This window comes from Periophthalmus magnuspinnatus, chromosome 23, assembly GCF_009829125.3.
Source record: "Periophthalmus magnuspinnatus isolate fPerMag1 chromosome 23, fPerMag1.2.pri, whole genome shotgun sequence".
Taxonomy (NCBI): domain Eukaryota; kingdom Metazoa; phylum Chordata; class Actinopteri; order Gobiiformes; family Gobiidae; genus Periophthalmus; species Periophthalmus magnuspinnatus.
In genome coordinates, this window is record NC_047148.1 from 18,274,811 (window position 1) to 18,290,376 (window position 15,566).

The 15,566-nt window shown below is 37.6% G+C and overlaps 2 protein-coding genes across 3 annotated transcripts; one reads left to right on the forward strand and one right to left on the reverse strand.

Annotated features, from left to right (window-relative positions):
- Window positions 1-77: 77 nt before the first annotated feature.
- tnpo1 (transportin 1) lies at window positions 78-11,482 on the reverse strand. Of its 2 annotated transcripts, XM_033989366.2 has the most exons (25): window positions 11,342-11,482; window positions 11,134-11,244; window positions 10,720-10,795; window positions 10,346-10,495; window positions 10,148-10,254; window positions 8,439-8,572; window positions 8,166-8,247; window positions 7,965-8,087; window positions 7,771-7,889; window positions 7,519-7,579; window positions 7,274-7,436; window positions 6,966-7,118; window positions 6,662-6,887; window positions 6,417-6,588; window positions 6,244-6,330; window positions 5,977-6,084; window positions 5,359-5,517; window positions 5,207-5,294; window positions 5,031-5,129; window positions 4,834-4,929; window positions 3,319-3,394; window positions 2,631-2,730; window positions 2,480-2,554; window positions 2,170-2,311; window positions 78-2,089 (listed from the first exon to the last, which is right to left on the reverse strand). In XM_033989366.2, exons 2-24 carry the CDS (start codon window positions 11,236-11,238, stop codon window positions 2,204-2,206), a joined length of 2,667 nt encoding a protein of 888 aa, XP_033845257.1. In that variant the 5' UTR covers window positions 11,239-11,244; window positions 11,342-11,482; the 3' UTR covers window positions 78-2,089; window positions 2,170-2,203. The 2 variants fall into 2 exon arrangements, 1 of the variants encoding a protein (XP_033845257.1); XR_008649211.1 differs by lacking the exons at window positions 78-2,089; window positions 2,170-2,311; window positions 3,319-3,394 and having other exon boundaries at window positions 11,342-11,476.
- A 436-nt stretch (window positions 11,483-11,918) lies between these two features.
- LOC117392180 (MOB kinase activator 1B) lies at window positions 11,919-15,521 on the forward strand. The gene is made up of 6 exons (XM_033990200.2): window positions 11,919-12,215; window positions 12,779-12,945; window positions 13,164-13,257; window positions 13,485-13,618; window positions 13,897-14,060; window positions 14,142-15,521. The coding sequence occupies exons 1-6, from the start codon at window positions 12,202-12,204 to the stop codon at window positions 14,217-14,219; spliced, it is 651 nt and encodes a 216-aa protein (XP_033846091.1). The 5' UTR covers window positions 11,919-12,201; the 3' UTR covers window positions 14,220-15,521.
- The last annotated feature ends 45 nt before the right edge of the window (window positions 15,522-15,566 follow it).

Consider the following 15,566-nt stretch of genomic DNA (forward strand, 5'->3'; position numbering starts at 1 on the left):
GTGACTTTTGGGTGGTTGTGGTTGTGTTGGTCAATTAGTAGTCCAAAGTCTAATCTAAAAAAGACACTGAAAATATAGGCCTTTCTTGATTATTCATGTTGTAAACCGTTTATTTGACAATGTAAAACTTCAAGCAATGGTAACCAGTCACACCCACTACATCATATTACAAATATTACAAAATTACTACAATACAATATAGATTCTTTGCATGATCCAAAATATTTGGTGGCCCCAAAGTATTAGTTTTTAAAATTCAGCAGCTTTTTAAAAACAAACTATGTCCATAAAAAGGACATTAGGCTTTTTCATAGAAAAAAAAAGGCAGGTGATCTAATCAAGGCTATTCAATATTAAACATACATATATTATTTTAGACATTTCAGTCTTACTTGGACCTCTATAAAATACTATGCTTATTTAAGTTGAATAAATTTGCATACAAATCAACACCTAAATTGGACATTCTAACAGTATTATTTAGTGCCATTAGTTGAGGTGTAATTACATTTAAAATAACCCACCACAGATCAGTTATTTCTAATACTTAGTTACCTTTAGTTTGCAAATTACAATATATGCCACAGTCATAAAATACTCATTATAAACTAAAAGGTCTGCTAAAAGATGGCACCAAGTAAAGGATAAAATAAACCAGAATGCTGAGGACAACCTGAGGTTAACACATAGAAACACATATTCAAGTAGAGAAAAACTGACTGAGTGTGCATATTGCAGCAATCTGCGTAAAATCAGAAAAAAGTTTAAGTTTAACCCTGCTATTCTTAAATGGTGCTTGTACAAATAACCTAAACTGAACCAAACGTGTTTGTATGCCAGCTGGAATGTGACAGACATAATCAAACCATTAAAACAAAAATACAAATAAATTTGCCTCTGTATTCCATGATGTTCTGTCCTTTGTATTAATATTACTAACAAAGGAGTATTGAAGACAGCTGAGGCTGTATGTGTTCTACATTATCACTTAAACTTAAAGGTTTCTCAAACTGTTAGCTACAACATTTGAAGCACTTAAGGTGCAGACTGTATAATGCATTATTATTACACTTCAACACTGCCTTAAACGTGGCAGTAATGACTCTGTCCGGCAGAGAAATATCACAGGCTGGAGGATCATAACTATCTCCATTGCTCATCATGGAACACTTTCAGGCCACATAAACAGAAGAAATACAACAAAAAATACAATTACAAATACAATAGAATAAAAGACGAGGTTTCACAGTTTTAACACATATTTTTGGACAGTGTACTTTTCAATATTTGAAGTTTCCCTCCCTTGACTATTCCCCTCCCGTGGGGATTTGAGGGGCCACCAACATGCAAGAGAAAAGATACCCCACAAAACACAATTACCAAAACATGTACAGTCATCTTTCAAGTCATGCGTTTTGCAGTAAGTAGACCAAATAAAATAGAAAACATTTGAAGAGTATTCTTAATTTATATGGAGAATGATGCTCTTCCTTGTATGACAGTATTAAGTTTCTATTGAACACCTTTATAGCTGTGTATAGGAGATACTTGTACCATAAAACCAAATGATTCACTCAACACTTCACAGCAGAAATCTGTCACATTTTAGAATGTAAACCCTTTTTTGCTACAATATAATGATTAGCATCAATCTCTTAATCAAGGACATAGGGAAATGGAAGCGGTCCAAATCAACAGACATTCCCGTAGAACCTACCAATATAAAACGAGCATGCTGCTTACCTATAAACAAATATGCTTGTTAAAAAAAGCTGTAGCACATTATTAATTTTGAATACTAGTGGGAAAAAAAAATTAAATTAAAATTACCATTTTTTCAGTTGTTGTAAATGTAAATAAAATATAATTATGTTTGAGTGAGGAAAACCATGGTCACGTTTTAATCCAAATCAAATAATCCTAAACATATTGTGCAACCCAACACGGTCCAAGCATAGGTACTTCTAAACCCTCCCTCCTCATCTACCTCATCATGGGGCCCTGTCCTCTCTGTAGCATGCACACCAGCCCCTCTCTCAGAAGAACACGTGAGAGCGTCTCAACAATTGTTTTCTTTTCAGTTAAAAGGCTGTAAATAGTGAGAAATGTGGCAGGTTATTTTAGTCATATTCAGACTTCTACATTAGAGTAAATGTAAAAAACAAATACCTTATGATTTGATTGAAGCATGCTGCTATTGTAGCTACACCCCATAAAACGTCGCTAGCCGCTCCTTCAGGGGCATGGGGAACTGATCTGAGAAACGCTTCCAATTGTCTTCTCCGACCTGGTTCTTAAACCCATGAAGAATCTAGTATTGACAATAACAGCATAGTATTACCTTATCGAATTACAAAATACTTTTCCTCTGTGATGGATTCAATATGTAATAAATGTAATCTGGGCTCAACATCCTGGAAAACTACAAAGTCAATCAACATACATGTTAACAATATAATATATACATGATTTGTTGTACCTTATAAAACATGTCCCGAAGATCGTCTTTAGGATTTACCCAGGAAGCCACAGCATCACAGAAAAATATAAAATCCTGTTTGAAATTGACAGAAACTATATTTTAAACACCAATACAATTAAGAGTAATCCTTATTCACGTATCTTCTCACCTGAACAACACCTCCTGGGTTAACACTGATCATAGTGCAAATTCCTCTGAAAGCTGAGTCCTTCTCCTCATTGTCTCTTATATTTCGTAAAGACGTACACCTGAAAGTAAGGATGATTTAAGTTTGTTAGAAAAACACAAACACATTAAAACAAACATTTCTCTCTCAAAACTAGAATTTGTTTTAAATACAAGTGTACATTCTGTGAACTGTATCATGCTTTTGTCAAAACCTAATTTGCAGAGGGCCTTAAAATATTCTGTCTTGGGTTTTACAGGGACAGGCACATGCAGCTGGGTGACTACCAAATGAGAAAGGGAGAATCAATATAATTAATATGTTTTTAATTGCAGAAAAGTACTGCAGCCTTTCTCTGTTGTTGCGCCAGCAGGCATGTGATCCCATGCATTTTTTTTAAAATAATTTAAACAATTAACAATGACAGAGGAAATAAAAAGTGAAAGTAAAAAAAACAAACATTATAACAGTAACGTTACTTGAGCAAATTAATGCAATTCACAAAAGGACTTCTAAAGGACATGGTTAGTCACAAAGTTGTCAGAGATAGAAACAAAAAGACAACTCAGAGGTTTTTAGAGGGTGAATTGAGATGCAGAGCAAAAAAAGGAGAGGGATAGATGAAAGCGGAAGAAAAATAAATGAAATAAAAATATTGAATAATACACACCAGGGTCTTATAAACTGCTGTAGCATGGGTGCCACCTCTTGAGGACAAACGTAACCAAGACGACCAATTGTTATTGCTAAGGTAACGCAATCACGGGTACACACCACCAAACGCCAACCAAGACATGAGCAATGAGAAGGGGAGGAGAAAATAAAGAAAAAACAAACAACTCAGAGACATAAATCAACAGAATTTGTGTATGATAAACAGAAGAATTCACTAGTGTTGATTATTACAGCTCCATCAGATGTGGGTAAAATGTAAAATATGACACCATAAATAAAACATACAAACACGTTTAAGGGAGAACACTGACAGCTTTGACGAGGCACAGATAAGGGGAGTACGTCCTTAGCGGGAAAGGTTATAATAATAACCATAATCAAGATAAGTTAGAGTCATGTCACAAAATTACACCCAAATGATTCTCCCTTAAACTCACAAATGTTAATATCACAGAAGACATAAATAAATATACTTTTTGTTTTCAAAGAAATGACAAATTACTCCAAGCCAACAACATGGAGGGAGACTAGTATCCAGCACAGCAGGTTCTTATGAGGCAGAGAGGAGGGAGGACCTAAGTTTAAAAGACACAAAACTATGCAACATTCTCATTAACATACAGGCATTTATGAACAGTCCAATGACACATGCAGGAAGCAGATGGTATGCTCATTAGTGTAAAGTTCAGTGCAGGATTAGTTTATCACATAGAATAAATGCAAAATACAAATTAATCTGTGGACAAACCCACTTTGTATAGTGGTATTACATGACAGACCTCTTGAAATGTAGGTCAAAAACTGTACTAGTGTTAATCTGAGTATTTAAGAGTGATATTTCAAAAATAAGCTCTCATTGGCTTCTTTTAAATTACAACGTAGATACACTATAGAAACGAGCTGTTGTGATGGCTTAACATTGTAATCAGAAGTTCTGCAAAGGTCCTGCATCAAACAATCCCATTCTTAAACCACATTTAACACCTAAAGGCAAATAGGCATTCACATTTATAAAACAGTAAATACAAGCAACATATAAAGTGACAGCAAACAAACAAGAAAACATTTAAAAATCAACTATTTTTTTGTAAGTAATACTGTTGATTAAACCTTAAACTGGTGACTTGTTTAGAATAGACTAAGTCTGATTATTTTTGGTAATGTTAATAAGTAATTGTGAATTACTCTGAACTGTTGGTATGTGTTTCATTCACCAAGCATTCTATTCAAAAAGCCATTTCCAAGCCTGCCCTAGCATCACTGGTGTCAAGATATTCACACCAAAGTCCTTTCTTGGATTACATGTCCCACACCCAAGAGTTGAATAAGTAATAGCCAAAAATGTTAATAATAGTACAGAGAAACTAGAAAAACACGAAAGACTGCAGGCTTGGAAAGGCCTTGAGGACAGGGCTGAGGTCAGAACAAGCACTGTGAACATTGTGTGACCTGACAAATATAAACTATGTGCATGGTGAATAGCTGGCTAAGGACTGCCACCAAAGGGTACCTGTATTTTCCAGTAGTGTCTTTGGAGTATTGGGCCTGTTAATGATCTCCACCAGCTGATGCAGGACCATGGCAATGTATGGCTGCATTTCAGGTCCTATAAGTTTTGAAAGAGTGAGAAAAAAATAATAGCGTCAAATGTACTGTGGGTGAAAATATGAACCAGTGAATCAGTACACTGTAGTATCCTTAACTCACCCATTTGTATGGATATTTCTCCTATTGCCCATGTTGCATTATTGCAAACAGAAATCAATTCTGGATTTAGGTTTCGACCAAGTATAGGCATAAAATCAGCTGAAAAACACAATAGTTAGTGAGTTTAAAGATAAATTATGTGATTCTGATGATTCAAAAAGACTTCCCAAACATACCAATGCACGATTTGACATGCTGGAAACAGGCTTTTGTCAGATCTCCTAGCAGAGCAAAAGAACTTTGACGAACCTCTGGCATTTTATCCTAAAACAAGGAACAAAAACTTTATTATTATTACAAACTCATAAATTCCAAAGAGATATCTTACCTGCATACACTGGTACATGAGTGTGAGAATGTTGCTACGGGCAACCAAGTGCTCAATGGTACCGCCTAAGCCCTCAGCTAGCCCACTGAGAAGATCTAAAGCCACAATCATGAAGTCCTTATCGGGAGGTTCGTACTGGTCCGGCTGGGACTGGTGAAGCTGGTGAATAAAGGTAAAGATCAGAAAAAACACAAACTACTAGTACTGGTGTGACCTATTTTCCTGCACACATTATGTTGTTCCACACTCATAATTGCATACACAGTGTGCTATTTTTGTACAGTGTGTTTTGCACAGGCAGCCCCCTCCCTGAGTTACAGCGGTCTGTGTTACAGTATTGGGGGCAAAACTGTACAACATACCAGCCCTGTGTACAGCACCTCTGTGCATATATTTTTTTAACTTTCATTCACACACATAATTGCATATTCCATTCTAGAGTCCTATCAGGAGTTATTTATATATTAATAAGGACATAGCAATTAGCGTTTTTTCTCAATCTGTTACAGCATTCTCTACAATTTAAATGTACTTTTAAATGCAAACTACTGTAAATATTTTGGGTATGTACTAGTATTTAGTGGTGGTGGTAGAAAGTGCTGAAAGTTGAGTGCTTACGATGGCTTGTGCAAGTGTCTTCTGGACTAGATTAACACAACGTTGGTATACAGGCTCACAGTATGGCAGGAAACCACTCTGAAGGGCAGTGGCAATGGAGGACAAACACTGGAAAAGATATTTATATGCGTTTATATAAGCTTTTTGAAACACAGAAGTAGTCCGTTTTGAGCCATAGACATTGTTTCTGATTATTTAAACATTTACTACTTGACTTTTCTAAAACAAATCAAACACACACAATACTATAGTATGTCAGAAACTTACTTCTAGTAATGGAAAAAGATCTTTGTCTTCATCTTTAAGCTGGTTCCACTTCTGTATCAATGGAGGCATCAGCATTTGAATGTATTCCTGGAAGAGATAATATAAGATAATATAGCAGAGATGTATTTTACACTATGCAAGCAGAAGGTGTAATCAGAGGGTAAAAATTTTACCTGTTTATTGAGATGGTGACCCACTGAATCAGCGAGCGTTCCTATGGCATCATAAAGTATAAGCAGATTCTTATGTTGGTATTTGCTGAAGGCAAACACTAATGTGTCCAAGATGAATGCCAAGTAAGGTACTAATTCTGTGCATGCCTCCTCTTCCAATGTTGCAAAGGCACTGTTTTAGGGATTTGGACAGGTCAGGAACAATACAGTTTGAATTATTAAGTGTAAAACGTATTTTTACGCACCTACAAGCAGCCTCCTGAACACGCTTGTTGCTGTCTAGAATTCTTTGAAGAAGCTCTGTCATCAGAGGCTTTAGGTAAGTATCTGGAGGTTGGCTTACAACCCAGTGAGCATAGCGGCTGAGCGTCCAACAGGTGATAGACCGCACTAAAGCCTTCTTGTCAGACAGAAACTGGATGAGGTGAGGTATAAGCTCAGGCAAATATGGAATCATGCCCTGCATACAACCTAGATGTAGCATGAACAAATCAATGGAGCAGGTTTTCTTTTTTTTTAAATACACACTGATACTTTGCCTTATTATACCTTCAGCTATAGCACCCAGAACTAAAATACCAGACTCTTTGACTACCCAGTCTGAGTGGAAAAGAAGTTCCTTGAGTAGAGGCAGAAGGTGCACCAAAAGCTCTTCCCTGAACACATTGGCCAAAACATCCAAGGCTGCGGCTGAACATTTACCTGGCGTTTGAAAAGATAGAGACATGCACAAAAGATATGTGCAGACAGACATCATACAGACAACACAAGACAGCTAATCAATTCACTGTACAGTGTTCACTAGTGTATCAGCAGAATAGCTGAGTCATATCAGTTTACACCAGAGGAACACTCACGCAGGTTCCAGTCTGAGATGGTGTCATCGAGTTCATCTTCATCATCCTCCTCATCCTCAATGCTCTCGCCCTCATGACGCTGGGCCACTGTGCGTGAGCGGTGAAAGCGTGGTCTAATGTCCTGCTCATTGTCAGGTATTGCCTCATCTTCCTCTAGGTCTCCCTGTGCAAACATGTACATCCTCACACTCTCGTGTTGTAGGCTGCTGTAGTGAGTGCATGTAAGTCCAATAGATAAAACTGACCTTGAGTAAGATAATGTCAATCTCAGAGTACTTCATCCCATTCACAAGCACCGGAGTAAGTCTATGATTGAAAAAAAAACAAAAAAGACCTTTGTCATTGTGTTCACACAGCACATCTTAATAATCATCCCTTCTGTAATGCTGAAGTATAAAAATATTATTCACTGCTGGGGCCCTGAGTGAGTGAGTGAATGCAGAGGCTGCCATAAATCATTTTAATATCAACCAAGCTCTAGGGGTTTGGATACTTACTGAGAGAGGTGTCCACAAAGTACATCTTTGCACACTGGCTGCTCTGCTAGGGTTAACCAGAATTCACATGCCTCCAAGGCTACATTTTCATCTGGATCTTGGGTCCTCTGTAGCATGTACTGTAAGATGACCCTTTGACTCACAATATTGTAATCTTTGAAAAATCTTTTAAAACACTAAGACAAATCCTTTACCTCAATTATGCTGTGCATGTGTGGAAGAAGTCGGTCAAGGCGAACCTCTAATAACATTACAAGAGCTCTACAAACATTTTTTCTCACTTCTGGCTCCTCGTCTGCTGCTAGTGCAAACAGATTCTATGGAGAAAGTGCACAAAAGGTGAACACAAACTCATCATTAATAATAGGTACATTTGTGTAACTAAGTTGACTTGCCTCAATGAAAGGATCAATATGCAGCATAAGGGCCTGCGTTCTGCAGATAATGAACTGATTTACACAGGCAATAGCATGAGACCTACAACACAAAAGAACATGTTATGCTCACATGCTACAGTTAATGAATGAGGACTCTGTCTTCATTCTGCCCCTGGTTAACCAAACACTTTGTGCGTGGAGGTTTAAATTCTTTAACAACTGGATCAATGACATCTGCTGACATTTAGTTTTAGATGGGGATGACTTGAAATTACAAAAAAAATATATTACCTAATTTTAGGACTGTTGTGCCTGAAGAATTGCAGAAACTTTGGAATCAAAATATTAAGCGGCCGATCAAGCATATCACTGTCTAGGATCTCGGCAGAGTCTTCACAGATTTTCTGTAGGGCTCCAAATGCTCCCTGGCAAAGAAGAAAGGGGAGGGAACAAAAATCACATTATCAGCAGACACAACCTTTAAAAATAACTGTGTATTGGTAAAGGTTTAGGTTTCCTTTTGAGTCTCTTTTGCATGTATAGTATTCCTGATCATGTACTGGGTATCTGACTAGTATGCATGGACATGGAGAACTGCAGCCATTAGCCCACAAAGACACACTCTGAGAAGCAGATCCAAAAATATAGCACAGCATCCACACCATTGCTGTCTGAAACATGTTGCCATGGTAACACATTGGCAGAGAATACATTAATAACAGTATGAACTGTGAAGAAATGGGATTGAACATTGGAGTCAAGGTCACAGACACGTGAAAGACATCATAGCCAATTCATTATGTTAATATAGTTATTTTCTTCCCATTGCTTACAACATTAAGGATATAATGACATACTAACGTGTTCGAGAGGTATGAGTCAGTGTGATCATCAGGAGGAAGCCAGCAATGTCCTCCTGACCTCCAAACGGATACAAGTTTATATTTTCTTGTGCTGACAAAAATAGAATCAAAGTGGTCCCAAAGACTCAAAAATACCTCACCCGACAAGCCAATATGACTCAAAATAACACAAGGCAGACAAATCCAGCCACAAAGAAATGATCTGAATAGCTCTTTCAGACATTTGCAATGGTCAACATGTGATTTATGCAGAGGAGTAACATTAAGCTTGACCCTGACACCAACTAAAAAACTGCCATCACACAAAAACTATATAAAGCTATCCACCAACATTACACTTGGCATCCAAGGCACCTGCTTGTGTCTTTTAATAGTGTTCAGAGGGAGGGGTACAGTGCAATGGAAAGATGACCATTTTGGCATCTGCTGCTGCTACAGTACAACCTATTAGCAGTTGAGCAAGCAGGAAATAACATTCCCAAGTGAATTTTATGTACTATAGAATGTGTATATATAACAAGACATTTTCAAAGCAGGACATTTCACAATAAAGTAAATGCATTCCTCATTCCACAAGCACTCAAAAAAACAACACTGTCACCTTCAGAACTGCTCAGTGTTAAATCATGCATGATTCCAGACAGAAAACAGCTGACCTAAATCTCAACTTCTCAATGAGCTTTCAAGGAAGGTCTAGTTTGGGGCACAACAGTGGAAGGTTTTGCATTAGGCACTTTTCCTTTTAATAAAACTCAACATGGACAGTTCTAATCCTCCTTCACAGAGTCAGAGAGTCCCTGCCTGCAGCACACCATGTGAGTGTGCCTGGTATCAAATAAATAAACATAACTACAAGTGTAACATACGAGAGTAACTTCTTCTACAACTACTAAATAAATCATTCTAAAACATTTCCATAGCTCAGTAAAAAAGGTGTGATTGAAGCTTTTGGCTTTTTAAAAACATACATACAAAACAAACAAACATACCCTACAGGAATAAATATGGAGGCAATCCAAATAACATTGTCAGATGACCCAAGCTTGTGTAAATAATTTACATTCACCTTCACAATGTTTATACCCCAAGCATAAGTTATGGGTATGGTATATAGTGTGTTATGATCTGCTTTCTTACCTCACATGTATTATAGTCCTCAGAATCCAAAAGCAAGCAGAGTTTGGGGAGAAGTTCTGGCCAGTTTTGGAGCTCACCCTTAGAGGCAATAGTGGTGATAAGGATACCTTAAAAGAAAAGTATACATTTGATACAGTTTGTGTTTCATTTGTCATGGGAAAGCAGATTATAGTCACAGAACATGGAATAAAGACTCACCTACAGTGGCCCTGATGAGGGGAGATGAGTCACCAATGTTTTGTAGACATTCACTTTTGATAAAATCAGATACACCATTGGGAAAATTCTGATAATGAGCTTTTACATTGTTTTTTAGAATAAGTCCACTGAGAGAACGTGTAGGTTCATCTTTGAAGAGAAAGGAAAGAAAAAAACAGTTTAGGAACAAAATGCTACACTACTACAAAAGCAGAACAGGAACAGGCTCTAGATTGACCTATATTCTACCTAGTGAATCATGTGTGACCAGAGTGCCATTAATTCTAATGGACCTGATATGTTGCAAGATAAAATCATCAGCATCAAATGAAAACAAATGACTCACAGGTTATCAGACCAATTAACAGACCTACCTTCTGTTTTCAACTTTGTCAGGACAAATATTAAATAGTTGTTGAAGTCTGGATACTGGTTCAGTTGTTCTAATCTCTGTGGAATTTGTTGAGGAAACAACACACCAAGAAGCATTGATGAATATATTATATGCATTGAAGTATGTTGTTTATCATTGGCCTATTACTTCTTTCCAAATTAAGCAATGCTTTTGCTCACTAAAGTTGTCAAATGAAATACTCAGGCTGTTGTTTTGACTGTGTGTAATGTTAAAGATGTAGTCTTAGTTTTGTGGCCTAATGGTAGTTTCCTTAGTCCGACATTGCCATTACACCTGTATGACTGTGAAAACCTGGAGGGAACCATGTCTCGCCTGTTGAGTCCCTGTTTTAACAGACACTAGGACCGGGCTGCGACGCTGGGGTAAAGGATACTTGCTGGACGGATCTCTGCATGGACGTGTCAGGAGACTGGGACTCCTTTAGAAGCTGGAGAATCTGCTCAAGTCCTTGTTGGTCTGGTTTCCACTCACACTCCATCTTAATCTGCGACAGCGTACAAAGAAATAAATCTAATGGCAGCAGAAAACACGTCATGTTAGCTCGGCTCAAAGGTGACTCAGACACACGGGAGACCACATACCTCAGGAGGCTTTCCCTCGTCTTAAACAAACCCCGTGTGACTTTCTGGTCTAATGTCACCGTACGTCTGGCTTTTCAGACATGGGCCTGTTGGATCTGGACATCCGCTCACGCTCGAGCTCAAAGGCTGCAAAGCTGCGCGCGGCGGACGGCGTCCCTCTCCAGCGGCCCCCCTCCGCGCGGCGGCTGCGCGGTCCTAGCGCCGGACAAGTTTAATGTGGCTCCCTTCGTCTCTTTACACTTGTTTTGATTAAAGTCTGAGTAAAATATAATGCGCCAGAGAGTATGATATGGAAAGAATGGAAACATATACAATGCCAAAACAAAGAAACAAACAAACAAACAAACACCAAATTACAGAGAATCTTTAAACTCAGACGTGATAAAGTGGCACCTGGTGGTCAAAATTATGAATTGAGGACATTTGATAAAGAATAGTAAAACAGATATGGTTTACTTTAATATCGCGTACCCCATATACATGCACATAATTCTTTCAACCTATCTGATTTGGTTTTGGAGGAAATGAGCAAAATAAATAAATCCTGCAGTTTATTGATGACCAGTAGATGGCGGTAATGCGTCTCCAGCGTGAGTCACGGGCGGAAGTCATCGCTGCTTCACTGAGACTCGCACAGCACTCAACATACGGACACACAGCTCTATTTATATATTCATCCAACCGGGTTTACATTGCCTCGAAAGTACATTTGTTTGTGTTGCTTTTGGTATTTGTACTTAAGTGCGAAGATACGACACAAGGAAACAACTGAAAGACGAGTTGGGCTGTGACCACAACCCAGCTTCCAAGAAAAAAAACCCCTAAAAAGATCACCCCTTTCTTATTCTGCCCTTTGAAGAATGAGCTTTCTTTTGTGAGTATACTATATCGGGTTGATACTATTATTGTCTTCTTCTTTGTTTAAACTAACAAATGCACCACACAGTTGGCAAATGCTAACATTAGCTTCTTATGTCGATTGCGACTACTTCCTGGGGCTCTTGGCTCGCATTTATTTCATAACATGTATTTTATTGATCTAAAACGCCTTTAAAATACCTATGTTACCCTGTGCGTAGTGCCCTCTCCACAGATCTGACCTGTAACTTTGTCTGATGTCTTCACTTGCTTTTCTCAGTGGAGATGGATAAGCTTAATACCGGAACATTCGAGGCAAAGCAGTAACATGGAGACAAGCTGGTGCCTGAAACTCCCCCAGAAAAGTTTTAAAGACGGACAAGTTTAGGCTGACAATTTAATTTTTGAACGCACATTTTCTTAGCATCAATTAAATTAATGCCCATTAAACATTTGAAATAAACTCCATGATTGAAAAACTGTTATTTCAACTTAGTTCAATTGTGTTGTGACACAATCAGAAAGTATAACAATGACATCATTATTGCAAAACCTATAATTACTGCTTTTTACTCATAGTGGTAACCGCTCATCCAAGACATTCAAGCCCAAGAAGAATATCCCGGAGGGTTCCCATCAGTATGAGCTGTTGAAACATGCAGAGGCAACACTGGGGAGTGGAAACCTGCGCATGGCAGTTATGTTACCTGAGGGTGAAGATTTGAACGAATGGGTCGCAGTCAACAGTAAGTAATAATTATGCCTTTAAAATGTATTTGAACACAAGCCTTTTTATGTTTTTTATACAACAAATATTATTTCCATCCTAAAAATCTTTGGGGGTTGCCCTTGGTTTAGACAAAACCTTCCTGTTACTGTAGTATTAATTCAAATGATAGTGTGTAAAGTTATGGATAGAATATATGTTGCATTTATAGCAAAATTCAACTTTTTCTGCTTCCAGCGGTGGATTTCTTCAACCAGATAAACATGCTCTATGGGACTGTCACAGATTTCTGCACAGAGGAGAGCTGTCCAGTTATGTCTGCTGGCCCCAAGTAAGTTAAAACTCTAGTAACCTGTGTGGTTTGATACGCTAGTAAGCCTCATTTCCTAATGTTTCTTGGTGAAATGTACTTGATCTAAAATTATTTCCCCAATTTTAATTGAATCCTTTATATGTAAACACTCTCTTAGTTTGTGTTTCACAGTCCTGTTGGAGGCACAAAACCGATGATGCCCATGAGTGTGGTGACATCTCTTCTGCTTATTCTGTCTGTTCTAGATATGAGTATCACTGGGCTGATGGAACTAACATCAAGAAGCCAATAAAATGCTCCGCTCCTAAATACATAGATTACCTCATGACCTGGGTACAAGACCAACTTGATGACGAGACACTATTCCCTTCGAAGATAGGTAAGGCCACTGGAAATGTCATTTGTCCAGACATTCATCTTGACAGATTGACTGTGTGCTTAGTTTGCTTGTCTTTCATCATTCTTTCTTTCTTTAAAAAAAATTCTGTTGAAGTTCTAATATTGCCTGATGCTAAGTAAATATTTGTTTTTGCCAAGTGTTGTAATGGGATTTTTTTATTTTCTTGTTTTATAGCAGTTTTATGTTGAAAAGATATGAAGTGAGGTTCATTCTTTTAATTAGAAAGTTAATGAAGTGTTTATTGTCTTATTTTAAAGGAGTCCCTTTTAAGCGTAACTTTATAACCGTGGCAAAGACCATCCTGAAGCGCCTGTTTCGGGTGTACGCTCACATCTACCACCAGCACTTTGATTCCGTCATGCAACTGCAGGAAGAAGCTCACCTAAACACCTCATTCAAACACTTTATCTTTTTTGTTCAGGTAAATCTACATATATAATATTTATATTGATACAATATTATCAAATGACATGAGTCTTAACATCCTGTCTTGTTTTTTTAGGAGTTCAACCTCATTGACAGGAAAGAGCTTGCCCCACTACAAGAGCTGATTGAAAAACTGACAACCAAGGATAGATAAATATATGTACATTTTTTTATCTAACTGGTTTTCTTGTTTTGCACAGATACCCCTTAACCCTGGTTGTATGGATGCAGTATAACATTTCCATTTGGGGAAATGTTTAACACAAGGCCAGGGTTGTAGAGGGGTTTATTAAGGGTTATGCACCAGGGGAGTCTATCAGGGATTATAGTTATCCAAGCTGTATTGCAAAAGAATACTAAACATTTAATTGAGATACATTTACTTAGTCATAGACCTGAACACTATCTTTTTTTGTTTTTGTTTTAATATCAGACCACATTTGAGAAAGTACAGTGATGCAGATTCAGTTGCCCCTGTCAACAAGTGCCTAGCAGGGCTCGCATTGGTTGTATCTAATAACCAAAAACTCAGAAGTGAAGATATTAAAATAGATAAAATGCTAACTTTCATAACTAGGAATACATCACACTTTCTATCTTTTCCCTAAAACTTAAAATGAAATAAATGTACCTGCACATTTGTGTTTTGGGGGTTCCACGTTTCCCTTAAATTATCCTTGATTATAACAGGCTGAATAGAAATATACATATTTTATCTTTCCAATACTACAAGAAATATGTACAGAGTGATGTAACCATGTATCAAGAAAAAAAGAAAGAAATACCGACTCTGAAGTGGTGGTGTGTAGAAAGAGCCCTAATAGAATTTGTATTGCATTGAAAATGATTGTGCTGATATCTCTCTAGTCATAAAGCACTTTTACCCAATGTCCTAACCTAATTGAATGTTTATTCTGCATAGGCTCTACTCTGAGACTGACCCTTGTTTCACTTTGTGTTCTCTATAATGGACCTAAGAACAGTTTCTTGGGTCTGTGGCTGTCTTCTTAAACAGCAAAAGTATGTTATTTCTTGCTTTGTAACAATACTATGCAAAATTGGACACGACACAAAAAGCGCCCTGGTTCACTAGTTCATGCTGAAAGCCTTTTTTACATTTGAGTGCGTGTATGCTGGCTTTTCTTTGACGACGATATTTTATACACATCATCAAGGGTTTCTCTCTTAAACAGTGAGCATGAAGTGAGTTTATTATGTTGAATGCTTTCGCTGGCTAGATTACTGACGCCACTTTGGTTTTGAGATTGCACACTTTTATGAATGTTACTGCTTACCCGATATACAAATTTTGTCATTCAAGCATCTCGACATGTTCTGTTCTCTAATTTAGTTATAATCCTGACTGTAAGGTTTGTAAATATGGCTTAGTAAAACTTTTCAATTACTAGATTTAATGATGCTGTTGACAAGACAAATAAAAGTGGTCTTGACTTGAGAGATTTTTGGATTATTGGTGATCTATAGCAGAGGTGTCAAACTC

Excerpts from the sequence above, each read along its gene's own strand:
- tnpo1 (XM_033989366.2), bottom strand. The coding sequence starts at position 11,238 with ATGGAGTGTGAGTGGAAACCAGACCAACAAGGACTTGAGCAGATTCTC. Across the intron at positions 10,496-10,719 it reads GACAAAGTTGAAAACAGAAG|ATGAACCTACACGTTCTCTC; the intron begins GTAGGTCTGTTA and ends TTCTCTTCAAAG. Across the intron at positions 7,119-7,273 it reads CATCTCAGACTGGAACCTGC|GTAAATGTTCAGCCGCAGCC; the intron begins GTGAGTGTTCCT and ends TTCAAACGCCAG.
- LOC117392180 (XM_033990200.2), top strand. Across the intron at positions 12,946-13,163 it reads CGAATGGGTCGCAGTCAACA|CGGTGGATTTCTTCAACCAG; the intron begins GTAAGTAATAAT and ends TTCTGCTTCCAG. Across the intron at positions 13,258-13,484 it reads GTTATGTCTGCTGGCCCCAA|ATATGAGTATCACTGGGCTG; the intron begins GTAAGTTAAAAC and ends TGTCTGTTCTAG.